Source organism: Phasianus colchicus, chromosome 33, assembly GCF_987193195.1.
Source record: "Phasianus colchicus chromosome 33, bPhaCol1.hap1.1, whole genome shotgun sequence".
NCBI classification, from domain to species: domain Eukaryota; kingdom Metazoa; phylum Chordata; class Aves; order Galliformes; family Phasianidae; genus Phasianus; species Phasianus colchicus.
The window spans coordinates 2,378,905-2,391,902 of record NC_143468.1 but is presented as its reverse complement, the minus strand read 5'-3'; the positions used below and the strand labels follow the sequence as shown (position 1 = coordinate 2,391,902).

The 12,998-nt window shown below is 55.8% G+C and overlaps 2 protein-coding genes across 13 annotated transcripts in view; one reads left to right on the top strand and one right to left on the bottom strand.

Moving 5' to 3' along the window:
* The window catches only part of HDAC7 (histone deacetylase 7), a 62,135-nt gene extending 57,352 nt beyond the window's left edge, over positions 1-4,783 (top strand). For all 12 annotated transcript variants that reach the window (XM_090128236.1, XM_090128240.1, XM_090128241.1 and 9 more), the window contains 10 exons: positions 983-1,090; positions 1,235-1,290; positions 1,511-1,598; positions 1,867-1,986; positions 2,322-2,419; positions 2,513-2,631; positions 2,793-2,926; positions 3,129-3,213; positions 3,434-3,572; positions 3,963-4,783. In XM_090128236.1, coding sequence (XP_089984362.1) covers positions 983-1,090; positions 1,235-1,290; positions 1,511-1,598; positions 1,867-1,986; positions 2,322-2,419; positions 2,513-2,631; positions 2,793-2,926; positions 3,129-3,213; positions 3,434-3,572; positions 3,963-4,008 — 993 coding nt within the window. In that variant the 3' untranslated portion in view covers positions 4,009-4,783. The remainder of the gene's footprint in view (positions 1-982; positions 1,091-1,234; positions 1,291-1,510; positions 1,599-1,866; positions 1,987-2,321; positions 2,420-2,512; positions 2,632-2,792; positions 2,927-3,128; positions 3,214-3,433; positions 3,573-3,962) is intronic.
* A 5,421-nt stretch (positions 4,784-10,204) lies between these two features.
* On the bottom strand, positions 10,205-11,728 carry LOC116239646 (twist-related protein 2-like). The gene is made up of 2 exons (XM_031609788.2): positions 11,234-11,728; positions 10,205-10,254 (listed from the first exon to the last, which is right to left on the bottom strand). The coding sequence occupies exon 1, from the start codon at positions 11,723-11,725 to the stop codon at positions 11,240-11,242; it is 486 nt and encodes a 161-aa protein (XP_031465648.1). The 5' UTR covers positions 11,726-11,728; the 3' UTR covers positions 10,205-10,254; positions 11,234-11,239.
* Between the last annotated feature and the right edge of the window lie 1,270 nt (positions 11,729-12,998).

Genomic DNA, 12,998 nt, shown 5'->3' with positions numbered 1-12,998 from the left:
AGCCTGCGTGTGGACACAGGAAAATGTCCCAGCCTCCCTCAAATGGGAGCAAGGATATCGTTGTAGCATAGCTTCCCACTATCCTTGGGAGCATCTTGAATCAGGCCCTTTGCAGACCCTTCCCCCAGGGAACCCTGCCTACCACAAACCCCTTGCAGCCTCATCTGAGAGCCAAGGGCTTTAGGAGGGAGCGGATTTGTGGGACAGATGGGACCCAGCTGTGTGTCCCATGTCCCAGTGGGATGGCCAGGGTGCAGTGTGGGCTTCCACCAAGGGGCATGGACAGTGGCATGGGGACATCAGCTTTCCACTTCTCTCCTGACACTTCTGTGGCATCTCCTCTCAGAGCTTGCTGCCCTGGTTTTCTCTCCATTCATTGCATTCTCCTCTCTTCCTCTCTCCCCGTCTCTGTCCTTTTTTTCTCTCTCTCTCTTTCAGGAAGGGTCTCACCCCATGCCTTCCTGCTGCCTCTTCTGGTTCTTCTCCTCTCCTTGCCCCCGCTGCTGGGCACCAGCTCTTCTCAGCCTCGTTTACATCCACTTTCCCTGCTCTGCCTCCCCCCCTGCCCTCCTCTCGCTGCCCCCTCGAGGGGCAGAGGGGAGAATTTGAGTTGCACACATGGAGTTGATCAGAAGAGACTTGAGTTTTCCGGCTCTGGCTCAGCCCTTGACGCGATCCTGATCAAACCAAGATGTTTGGTTAAACAATAAAATAAGATAAAGAAGGTAACGAGCGTTTTCTCAGTCACTCCTTCTAGCCCCTGGGTGAGTTGCTCCACGTGCAGAGCTTTCCTGGGGAACAGGGTGAGGAGCTGTTATCCTGACTGCTGTCCCCAAGTGGCCACCGTGGAGCTGAGGAGCTTGCCCCATGTGTGCAGGGTGGCCCAGACTTCATCCTCTGAGCAGGGTGACTGGCAAAGAGCGTGGCTTCCCAGCTCAGGTGCCTTATCCCCATCCCTGTCTGACTGTTCCTTTGCTTGCAGGTGGACAGTGATACCATCTGGAATGAGCTGCATTCCTCCAATGCAGCCCGCTGGGCTGCAGGCAGCGTCACCGAGTTGGCTTTCAAAGTGGCCAGCAGGGAGCTGAAGGTAGGGAGATGGGTGGAGGGAACCTGGAGGTCCCACCATTATGGCACTGATTGTCCCTGCAACAGGAGTGGCTTTTGCTGGGGTGTGATTTTGGAGGCAGCAGTGATGATCTCATCATGGTTTGTTTATTTTTTTTGTCCCCAGAATGGTTTTGCTGTGGTGCGGCCGCCCGGGCATCACGCAGATCCATCCACTGCCATGTAAGACCCCCTTCCCAAAGGGGTGGTGTAGGGGAAGCCCCAAAATCCAGGTCGACACAGGGTCCCCCAGGGGGTGATAACACTAATTGTGCCCTATTAACAGCCCCAGGACCCTTCTGTACCCAGACCAAGGGGGGAGGGGAGGCAGAACCCATCCTTTGGTGTGGGAAGGATGCTCAGGGGGTCATGGTGCTGACCAGTTCCACCTCTTTCTTTGCAGGGGGTTCTGCTTCTTCAACTCGGTGGCCATTGCCGCCAGGCAGCTGCAGCAGAAAGGGAAACTCAACAAGATCCTCATTGTGGACTGGGTAAGTCGCTCCTGTCACCCAGCAGCTTCTGGTGCCTCCCCAGGACATCCCAGCTCTGATTTGGGGTTAGACCTGAGAGTAGAGAATCCTCCTTGGGGTCTGGCTGCAGGAACGTGGCTGGGATCTCCCTGATGGGGGAATGGGGCCAGATCTGAGACAGGGGAGTGTGAAGCAGGGCAGAGACCGAGGTGCTTTTAGCTCCATTGGGCTGCAGGGCAGCTTCAAGTCTGCGAAAAGGAGCCCTCACACCATCTCTCTCTCCCTGTAGGATGTTCACCATGGCAACGGGACCCAGCAGATCTTCTACAGAGACCCCGATGTTCTCTACATCTCTTTGCATCGTCACGACGATGGAAACTTCTTCCCTGGCAGCGGAGCTGCTGATGAGGTAAAAAAGCACAGACAGACGCCAAAATCTATGCAGTTCTGCTCTGGGACAACCCCTTGGTTCAGTGCTGGGGCTGTCCTGTAAGTGAGAGACCCCGAGGGGGTATCCAGCCCTGCCAGCACCAGGCAGAGGGTCTCCATGGAAGCTGATCTCCATTGCTTTGCCTTCATGCAGACTTGGGGTCTCCTATTCCCAGAGTGTAGGATATGGTGAAGCACCAAGACCCCTTGCTGATGGTTATGAGGATGGAGAGGGGGTCTGACCTTTGCATGGGTGGAGAATGAATCCCTGCGGGCCACATCCAGCCCTTCACCATCATCCTTGCTCTCCCCCAGGTTGGTGCTGGCCCTGGTGAGGGATTTAATGTCAACATAGCCTGGACTGGAGGCCTTGACCCCCCCATGGGTGACCCTGAGTATCTGGCGGCTTTCAGGTACTGCTTTCTGCATTCCTTTGCATTTTCCCCATCTTCAGGCCAAGCCAGCTCTTAACACCTCTTACTACTTGTTCTTTTGCACCCTGACAGGACAGTGGTGATGCCAATCGCACATGAATTCTCCCCTGACGTGGTGCTGGTATCAGCTGGCTTCGATGCAGCTGATGGCCACCCACCACCCCTGGGTGGCTACAAAGTCTCTGCTAAATGTAAGGAGATGCAAGCAGCACCGTGAGCTCTTCCCATTGCCCGACTGGGCTCTGGAGCTGGCAGCTCCTCATGGAGCACAGGGGGGCAGCTCTGAGGGGGCTCTTTTCCCACTGTGTTGGGCAAAGGAGGCTGATGACTGCTCCTTGGATTTCCCGGACAGGTTTTGGCTATATGACCAAGCAGCTGATGAGCCTGGCTGGGGGTGCCATCGTCCTGGCACTGGAAGGAGGCCACGACCTCACAGCCATCTGCGATGCATCCGAAGCCTGCGTGTCAGCCTTGCTGGGCAATGAGGTGTGAGAGCCAGGACCCCTGGGATGGGGCTTTGTCCCCATAGTGGAGCTTTGGGGAATCTGCACTCCCAATCCGGTTGTTGGGAACCTGTTGGGTGCACTGGGAGCGATGGGAGCAGGGTGAAAGTGTTGGGTTGTGGCTGTGAGCCCAGCCCTGGGCACGGCTCTTTCCCTTTGACCCCTTCCATCTCTCCCCTTGGCAGCTGGACCCTCTGCCAGAAGAAAGCATGCGGCAGAAGCCCAATGCCAACGCCGTGCGCTCCTTGGAAGCCGTGATCCAGGTCCAGAGTGAGTGTCCCACAGCTGGGAGGCTGAGTTAGCATGGATGGCCCAAATTTTGCCATTTCCTAGAGAAAACCACCCAGGGAATACTGCATGAAGCACATTGGAACCTTCCACCATCCTCCTTCTCCCTGGAGGGGGGATGATGCCCCTTGCATGCATTCACATGGGAAGCCACCTGGGTCACCCGTATCCCAGCATCTCCTGACCTTTGCTTCCCCTGCAGGTAAATACTGGGTGGCCGTGCAGCGCTTCGCCTCCAAGCTGGGCTGCTCCTTCCTGGAGGCTCAGCACCACGAGGCAGAAGAGGTGGAGACGGTCACAGCCTTGGCCTCCCTCTCAGTGGCTGTGATGGTGGAGAAGAGGTAATGCTCTTCATCAGTCCTGGGGACGTGCAGGTGGCCCACAGTCTGTGTGCCAAGCTCTGAGCCTTGGGGGATGCTTGGGACGTTCAGGTGGCCCACAGTCTGTGTGCCAAGCTCTGAGCCTTGGGGGATGCTTGGTGTCACAGGGGGTTGGTGTCCCACAGCCCAGTGAGCTGCTGGGAGCTCTGGGTTGTGCTGGGTGTAAACTGGTCTTAGGGAGAAGAAGGTGGGTATTGTGCCCATTCTCTTCACTGCGAGCTCTGGTCCTGTAACTCTCTCATCCTGGGCAGCAGGACTAGAAGCTGGATGTGCCAGGTGATGTCTCAGTGCTGAAAAGAATGCGTTGTGTTGGGAAGAGCAGGTCTCATCTCACGTACTGTGTTTCTCCAGGCCACAAGATGAGCCTATGGAGGAGGAGGAGCCCATGAACCAGTGATGAGCGGTGATGTTCTCTGCTCCCCTGCTTCCAGGACGTGGTTGGACTCTTCCCGAGCCCAGTGCTCGCTCTTCACTCCTGGCTTCCCATTTGCCACTCACTCCCTGAGTCACAGTCCTGAAAGGGGCTGGACCTTTGGCTGCCACGCATCCAAGGAAGGATGTTCCTGCAGCCACCCTGGAGATGGCCTCCTGCTCGGGACAGATGGAAAACATCAACCTCCCTCTGCACAGCACGGTGCTGCCATCCTACACTGTGCCTGCAATCAGTCCCCAACCTTCAGAACCCGAAATCTTTCTTGGGGATGTGCAAGAGGCCACCAGCCTTCTGGTGGTGCAGACCTGCCCTTCTCCTGGGATCTTCCTCATGCTTGGGGAACGGGTGGGTGTTGGGATGGATGTTGTGGCCGCACCATCAGAACTGCACCTAGAGCTCCTCTGCAGTCAGCTGTGCCTTGGAGCAGCAGCCCTCTGTCTTGCTTGAGGGGGACAGGCTCTCAAAAGCCTCCCTAGTGCTCCTCTTCCTTTCTGTAGGGCACAAGGTTGGGAGCAAGAGTGCCAGAGCTATGGGCTGTGACCTCATTCTGCACGAGAAGGGTTTGGAAAGCATTGGATGATGCACCCATTGCTTTGCAGCTGGGGAAGAGCAAGGGCTGGAGTGCCTGCAGTGCCCAGGATTGCACCCGTGGGACATCTTAACCACTAACCAGAGAGCGAACCCTCTGGTGCTGGGGCTCTGATTTGCACTATATACATATGAGATGTGCTAATGTGAACCTTATGTACTCTTCTTTCCATGGGAATTTTGGGAACAAACACCTCTGTGTGTGTGTGTGGACATTTACCAAGGTGCCTTGAGCCCTTTCCAGCAACCTGCTGGCCTGATGAGGATCTGTGTCCCTACAGTCCCTGGCTGTCTTCCAGTGTCCCCTTTTGGAGGAAGTGGCACCTGGTGCCCACCTTCCAGTGGCTGCACCCAATTCTCCAGCTGAGATCAGATCCAGTCCTGGTCACCCTCTGCTTGGAGCTCAGCTCCCCAGGGACCCCTAGAGTTCCCCATTGGGGTTGTACTGGGATGGCAGAGATGTGGGGTCAGCCCTCCCAAAATGCTGCATCCAGCTGGATTTGCCTTCTTCCCCTCTCATAATGCAGCAGAGCATCCTCACCCCGAGAGCCTCATCCTTCCCTGTGTCCCCCCCTTGGGCTCTGGGTGTCACAGCAGGGTTTGTGGACAGTTAGGCTGGGGAGAAGGGGATGGATGGGGTGCTGAGCTCAGGGGGCAGCCAGGCTCCATCTGCAGGCATAGGGAGGAAATTTTGTATAAAAGAAAAAAGGAAAAAAAAAAAAAGCAGATCTTGGAAGAATAAACATTTATGTGTCTCAAACTGCCCAGAGTTTGGGGGAGGGTGTGAGATGGGGTGGGTGATGGGGGGGGAGAAGTCACTGTGTCACTGTGCTCTTATGCACTGTGGGTGTCCTCTGTGACAGCCACAGGGACAGGAGGGGGGCAACACATTGCAGTGGGTTGCAGAGCATCCCAAAGCCCTCCCTATCTTGTCTGGAGCCCATTGGGGTGGATGCTGTTCCTCCATCCCAAGGGGTGGTGGGGAGGAGCTGCTGCTTCTCCAGCATTGGGATGCACAAGTGTGTCCCCAACCCAAGGTCGCACCCCAGGCTGACCCTACAACCCCTCACTGCACCCCATTTCCTCCCTGCACAGAGCCCTGCAGCCCCATTGCCTCCATCCCCATTTCTCCCCATGGATCCCAGGTGGACTCGTGCCGCATTGAAGGCCACCATTATGGGGACAGCCCACAGCAGGCAGAGGGAACATTGCCTGGGCTTTACCCCCAACCCAAACTCGGTGCTGTGGTGCCCTGTAGCCCAGACTCCATCTGTGGGTGCAGCCGTTGGGGGAGGTGCCCTAACAAGCAGCCTCCTTCCCCCTTCCTTTGGACCCCCAGCATGGCCTGGACCCCAACCCTTCAGCCTTAGCAGGGGCACCCCGAACTGACAGCAAAATCCATTGGGTTTGCTGCTGGGGAGCATCAGCCCATGGACCAAAGCCCCCAAACTGCTGTTTCCTAACAGCTGGAAACGGGGCTGAGGATCCCATGATGGACATTTCTGCACCGTCCCCATGGAAATGTTATGAACATAATCATTTTTACAAGGATGTTTTACCCCTCCACCCCTCTTTTTTTTCTAAATGAAGGCTGAAAGCTCCGCTCTCTCCTTAACAAAGAGATTCCCTTTTATTTTTAAAGCATATTTTGTTTTATTTTGTAAAGAAAATGTCTATTTCCAAAGGCGGCTTCATTCTCCACGCGGCGCCGTCGATAATTTGAACAGGATTTTCTATTTTTGAAGGGCACTCCCATCTTTCCAAAGGCTGCAGTCACACCTCCCCAGGTTGGGGAGCCCACGTTGCATATAGAAACAGAGGGTTCTATTGGAAAATAAAGGTGACGTGAGCTCACTGTCACCTTTCATTGGGTCCTTTGGTGTGCAGGAAAGCTGGATCACTGATGGGAAGTCTTCCTGCTGCTCAGAACACACCTCTCCCATTCATTGGGGTTGCACCTTGCTCAGCTGTGCTGCTGCAGATGCCCAAAGCAGCCACGCACTCACGCATGCAATTGGGAATGGAGAGGATGCACAGCTGTGCCCACAGCTGCAGCATTTCCTTAGGAAACAAAAAGCCCAAACCCCAGAAAACTGTCCTGTGTTGGAGAATTGCTCTGCAGGGCTGGCAGTTTGCTCCATGGGATGAAACCCGGAGGCAGTCCAAGCATTGCTCAGTCCCAAAGTGTTCTCCCCACTGCAGGGACCATTCGGGCTGCTGCTCACAGAGCAGAACCACGCAGCTCTCTGCTCATCACAGGACAATTTGCTCCTTGGAAAGCTGATGTGCACCATCTGGATGCGTTGGTTCCAAGCAAACCCGTCCAGCTCCTGGGTTGGGTCTCAACCCCACATGCTGGGTGGGAAGGGGCTGCCAGGGAGCTGCAGATGGGGGGGAGGTTGTCGGCTCCTGGGGTCCTGTGGGGAGATATGGGGTCAGCCCAAGGTCACTGTAGGGTTGTGCAACCCCCGTGGCAGTGGGGATCCAGCTTTGGTTGCCAGCTCCTATGTGGGTGTTTTGTATTGCCAGCTGTGCCCTTGTGTGGGAAATGCACCCGCAGCTGATCCTGGGAGCGAATGGGTGAGGGCTGCAGCTTTAACCCCAACACACCTCTGTGGGAGTGCAGTGAGGAGGAAAGCAGCTGAGCATCCTCACAGGGAAGGCAGCACTGCCCCATGATGATCCATCCCCTCTCCAACCCAGTGCCCAAAAGCGGTGACACCAGAGGGGACCTCCGTACGCAGGGGGGTCTGCAGAGCCGTGGTGCTGCCCTAAGGTTCTGGGATGGGCAGAGCTCCTTCCTCCCCAATTTGCTCCCCGATTTTCTCCTTGCACAGTGGCTGAGCCTTTTGGCTCTGCAGAGCTTGGGGAGGAATAAATCACACCTGCACCGTATCCTGCCCTTGCAGCGTGATGCATCCTGCCACTGGCTGAGCTGATCTGCAGGGCTGGGAGCAGGGATGGCAGTGGGATGGTGGTGGGATGGCGATGGGATGGCTGCAGGGATGGCTGCAGGGATGGCTGCAGCGTGGTGTTGGGCTCAGGGCTGCATTTGAGGCTGGCAGAAGGGACGCAGAGGGAACAATAACCCCAAAGCATGAGCAGTCCCATTGCTCTGAGCTGTGGGTTTACCATTAGGAAATAGGTTGGGACGTTGGCAGAGCTCAGATGATGGGGTCCTCCAGGCTTCCCAGGGGCTTCATTCCAGCACGGAGCACTGGGAACCACGGGGCTGCCCTCCCACCAATGCATGAATGCATCGCAGTGCATAGAAAAGCACATCTCCCTCAGCTCCCAGGTGTGCTGCGGTGACTTTGGGGATGAAATCCGGGCTCCGTTCAAAGGGATTCCTCCGAGCTAAGTGAACACAGCTGAGAGGCAGCGAGTGGGATTGGGACGCAGCAGCACTGCGGTGTGGGCAGGGCTGGCTGTGATTGGAGAGCTGCTTTCACTTTAAGGACTCCTGCCTGGTGATGGAGAGGCAGCTGTTGGCTCCTTCCGACTTTAATAGAAAGGTGGAAGGGTTGGGGTTTTTTTTGTTTGTTTGGTTTGGTTTTTTTTCTGGGGAGAAGCTTTTCTAGCAGTGAAATGAATGGAGACCTGTCCTTGTGTCTCTCCCATGGCTCCAAAGAAGGATGCTGTCACACCTTGGCTGCCAAACCCGGCTCATGTGGGGCTCATTGTGGGCTCTGCCCCTTCACGACACCCACACGTGGCTCAGGGGTAAAGCTGTCGCTGAGCTGAGCCCTGGGGTTTGGGCTGTGACATCCCTCATGTGGGGCAGCAGCTGCTCCCCAAAACCCTCAAGGCACCATCCTAAAGATGCCACGGCAATGCCACGCAGGCTCTGTGCTCATAGGAGAGAACTGCAGCCCTTGGAGGAACAATTCATCCCCTGAGCTCACCCCACGCTGCCTGCAGGAGCAAGGAGCAACAAAACCCTTTTGGAGCAACAACACATCTCAAAATTCATCCCACCCCAGCCTTTTGGTTTCGCTTTCTGCTTAATTACCGCCTGGCAGATGCAGTGTGTGAGAGCACACAGCTGTGCCATGGGCTGCTGCGCCAGCACTGCCCCTCTGCAGCTCCCACAGCTGTGGGTTTGGACATAGAACTGCTTGCTTTGGGGCTCAGCATGAACCTGAGGTCGTTCCGACTTGGTGACGGAGTCCATGGGCTGAGCTTTGGGGCTTCAGAGCTTTGGGGAGCGCTCCACATGCATGGAATATTTTTCCCCTTCATAACCAGCACACCCAGAGCAATGTGTTTTCAGCCCGAAGCCATGCAATGCTCTGGATGGGCAGCATCCTGCACTGGGATCACAGAACTTACCCACCCCAGCAATGGGACCCAGTGGGAAACGTGATCCCCAGGCACAGATTTCACAGCGTTTGGGCAATTCCTCATCCCTCGTGTAGAACCAAATCGGGGCGGATGCTGCAGCTCTAAGCAGAGAAGGGCGCAGATGAGCCCCGTGGTGCCAGCAGTTGCATTTTGACACTGCTTTCAATGCATTTTCTGAATAGAGCTGAGTGGGGAGCTCTCCCTGAGCTCCTTTCATGCCCCGCCACGTTAATTCCGTGCAATGAGACGTATTTATAAATAAAAGGAAATGAAACATCCGCCCGACAAAGCAGACTCCGAGCGAGAGCAACAGTCCCCAAAGGGAAGATTTATCCAAGGTCTTTCAAGATAGACAATTAAGTGAAGGCACCACGAGAGAGACGATAAATCCGGGGAGACAAATGAAGGGCACAGAATCTCACCCTCCCAGCTCCTCCAGCCTCCCTCCCCCCCCCCTCCCCACTTTGTGCTTCCAGCCTCGTTTTCTCCTCCAGCAAAATAGAAACCATTTTAATGCGCTGAGAGCAGTGAGCTTGGGGGACTTCAAACATGGATTTTGTTGCCCGAGGGCTCCATCCCTCTTTCCCCAGATGATGGCTCCCGCTTAACGAGGGCACATCCCCATCCAGCTCCTCCAGCTCCCTTTGATATTTAATAGGCTGACTTCCATTCTAACGCTGCTTTACATTCTAACATTACGGTCCCTTTGCACACGCCAGGTTAATTCACCTACGGGAGAGGGCGAGTGAAGCCTCCCCAGCGCCGGCATCACTCCTCTCTTATTGTTCTTTGCTCAGCAAATCCTCCTCTCACTGCACAGCTCAAGTGGGAGCTGCTAATTGGCAGCGAGTGCCGCCGCAGGTTGGCACAAAGCGGGCTGTTATCCATGCAGCACGAAGATGCTCTGCCTGCAGGCGAGGTGTGGAGCTGCCGGGGATGGATGCTAAGGTTGGGAGATGAGTGCATCCGGAGCAGCACGTGAGGGATTTCGTGGGGAGGTTTTTCACTTAGAAAGGTCTTCAGGATTGCTAAAGGTCTTTCATTCCTCTGTTTATCACGGGAGCAAAGCTGCTACCAAACGTTCAGCTCAAATAAAGAGGTCTGGAAGCCAGCGGCTGGAGCCTGAGCTGCCCATCAGCCCACACTGCAACCCAGGAAGGGACCCTCACCAAAAAGCCTCGAAGTCCTCAAAGGAAGAGCTCAGGGCAATTAGCAAAGTGCTCCTCAGCATGGGCTCCTCCTGCAGCTCTCCACACTCCGGTCACATTTCCAGCTTTCCTATAAGCAGAGGGGCAGAGCTGTGCTGTGCAGCCCTTCAGCAACAACTGCATCCTCTGGTCCCTGGGGGTGGCATCGCAGAGCCCCACATTTGGGACCGTGGGCCAGGGATCCCCCCAGGATGGGAAGTAAGATTTTAATCATGAAATGGAATCCCAGTGGCAGCGCTCTCCATCTTCAGCCTCCGTTTGTGCCTCCATCCCTGGAGCCGCCCTGAAATGGGGGCTGTTCAGCAGAGGACTCACCCAGGGTCCCTACCTGGCTGTCACCGGGGCCGCTTCCCAGTCTGGCAATGTCTCAGCAGGGCCAGTTCTCCCCTTTCCCTCTCCCTCAGTTCCTTCAAGATTTGAGGATGGGGCAAAGAGGAGAACTTTGCCCTCCAGCTTCCCCCAGATGCACCCTAAAGATGAAGGCAATGTGAACCGATGGCACTCAGGAGGGGCTGAGCACATCCCATCCCACAATCCTCAATGACACAGATGGGACACTGCACTGAGGGCTTAGGAATGGGGCTGTGCACCATTTCAGTCCCCTTTTCTGGCCCTTTATGGCCATAACGCAGGCACTGATTTGGGCTCAGCTCTGCCAATTCTTACAGCATCTCCAGTAAGACCAAGCAGGAGAAGCAGCAGCCCTTAAGGAGAGTACACCAGAGTGACCAAGAAAAGAAAAAGAATTTTTTTCCCAATGGGTGGCCCTCATTGGGATGCAAGAAGATGGAGTCCCTGCTCCTCTTGCAGTCGGCTTCCCCAAAGCACCAGGCGGGCTGTGACCCCAACACCAGAGCTGGCACCCAGAAATGCCAAAGGAAAACCCAATCCTGCTTTAGGGACAGCAGAGACCGGGATACCGAGACCCAGCAGGATGAGCTGGGTTTGTTGCAGCATGTGGACCACGAGGGGGGTGGGTTGGGAGATGCATAATGGGATGTGGGACGCGGGAGCAAAGGATGTGCACTCTGCACCCTCGCCATACGTACCCCGGCTCAGTGGGACGCAGACATGGACCAAGCCCCTTCCATCCTCCAGACAGAGAAGGCGTAGCTCAGCCTCTCGTGGGCCAGGTAATTGCAGCTGGTGATCTTGTGGTCCAGCTCATCGCTCTGCAGCACCTGGTACAAGAAGTCAATGTAGCGCGCGGCCAGCTTCAGGGTCTGGATCTTGCTCAGCTTGTCGGAGGGCAGCGTGGGGATGATTTTCCGCAGCTCAGCGAAGGCGTCGTTGAGCGATTGGGTCCGCTGCCTCTCCCGCACGTTGGCAATCACCCTCTGTGTGTGCACGTCCTCGAAGGACTGCGGCACCGGGCTGCGCTTGCAGCGTTTGCCCTGCGGAGAGGCGGCTCTGCTGTCCTCCAACGTTTTGCCCGTTTGGCCTCGTTTGCGGAGGCATTTCTTGTGCAGTCGCTCACCTTCCTCCTCGCTGGTGACCAGGCTGCCTTCGGGAGACTCCGGGCACATGTTTTCCTCCTTCATCTTCTTGGCAGCCACTGGTTGTTGTGAGCTAGGAGCCTTTCCCAGCGCGCTCTCACGGTGCGCAGAACATCGGTGGAGGCAACACTCAGCATCCGTCCTTCATCCCCACCAAACTTCTCCAGAGCCCTGCAGAGCCCTCCAAGGAGCTCCGTTGGTTTTTCCTTTGGGCGACGGAGAGGAGGGCGTTCAGATAACTTTGGGGAAAGGCTTTTGCTGATAGGGTGAGGAGGAGCGGGGGCGGACCAGGCGCAGACCAATGCAGCGGTGCAAGGTAACGCAAACAGCATTGGAGCTTATGGGTTCCAGATTTCCTCCCTCCCTCCTCCACCAACACCCCCAAGCCCTTTGGCACAGATGCTCCTGCTTGCTGCCCGGACGTCAAGGGACGTCGCCTATGCTGGTGTGAACACCAGCCACGAAGGTCAAGGGAGGCCAATTTGGTTTTAGTCTTAATTTTAAGACCCCACAAAAAGCCAGCCAGCAATTTTCATCCATCTGGCATGGAAGAGAAGACTTTTGTCCATGAGTTGTTCAAGTGGAAGCGTGGAGCAGTGGATGCCCCAATGAGCAATTGATGTGCTCTTAACCCAATGGAAGACGTGACGCTGTTGGGCATCCACTGCTCTTAAGAAATAGCATCAAAGCCAAAATGGGTTTGAGTTTGCACCCATTCACCCATCCACCCATTCACCCACCCGTTCTCTTCCTCCATCTACAGTTCTAGGAGTCCTGTGTAGCCCTCATTATATAACAGATACGACGTGATACTCATCCTGCACCGCATCCCTCTGAGATAAGTGATGATCTGGGAGAGGACAGAGTCTTTCCATGCATCCATCTGAGCCTTGAGGAGCTTCCACCAGCGTCTCCCCACCGGCCCTGTGCCCCACAGAGCCCTGGCATGGAGCTGAGCTTGGGTCTCTGTGCACACCATGGAGTAGGGAGGAGATGATGTGAACACCCTGTGGTTAAAGCCCTCAGTCAGCTCGGCTCGTGCGTGGGGCCCACGATGGAGAGTGAGAGGAGAGCAAGATCTATAGGGTCAGCAAGGTGACAGAGGAGTGAAATGTGGGGATTTGTGGCTTGCTGAGCTCAGCTTTGTGTTTCTGTGTCGTAAATCCCCTTCTGAATGCATCAGGCTCCCTCTTGGGGGTGGGTTGGCTGCTTTGTCCATTGCTTCTGGCAGGTTTTGCAGGCAGGGAGGGGTTGATAGGTCCAGAACCTGCTCCTGGCTGGATCCACAACCAGTTCAGCTCCTGATTTCCGGGGAAAA

Excerpts from the sequence above, each read along its gene's own strand:
- LOC116239646 (XM_031609788.2), bottom strand. The coding sequence starts at position 11,725 with ATGAAGGAGGAAAACATGTGCCCGGAGTCTCCCGAAGGCAGCCTGGTC.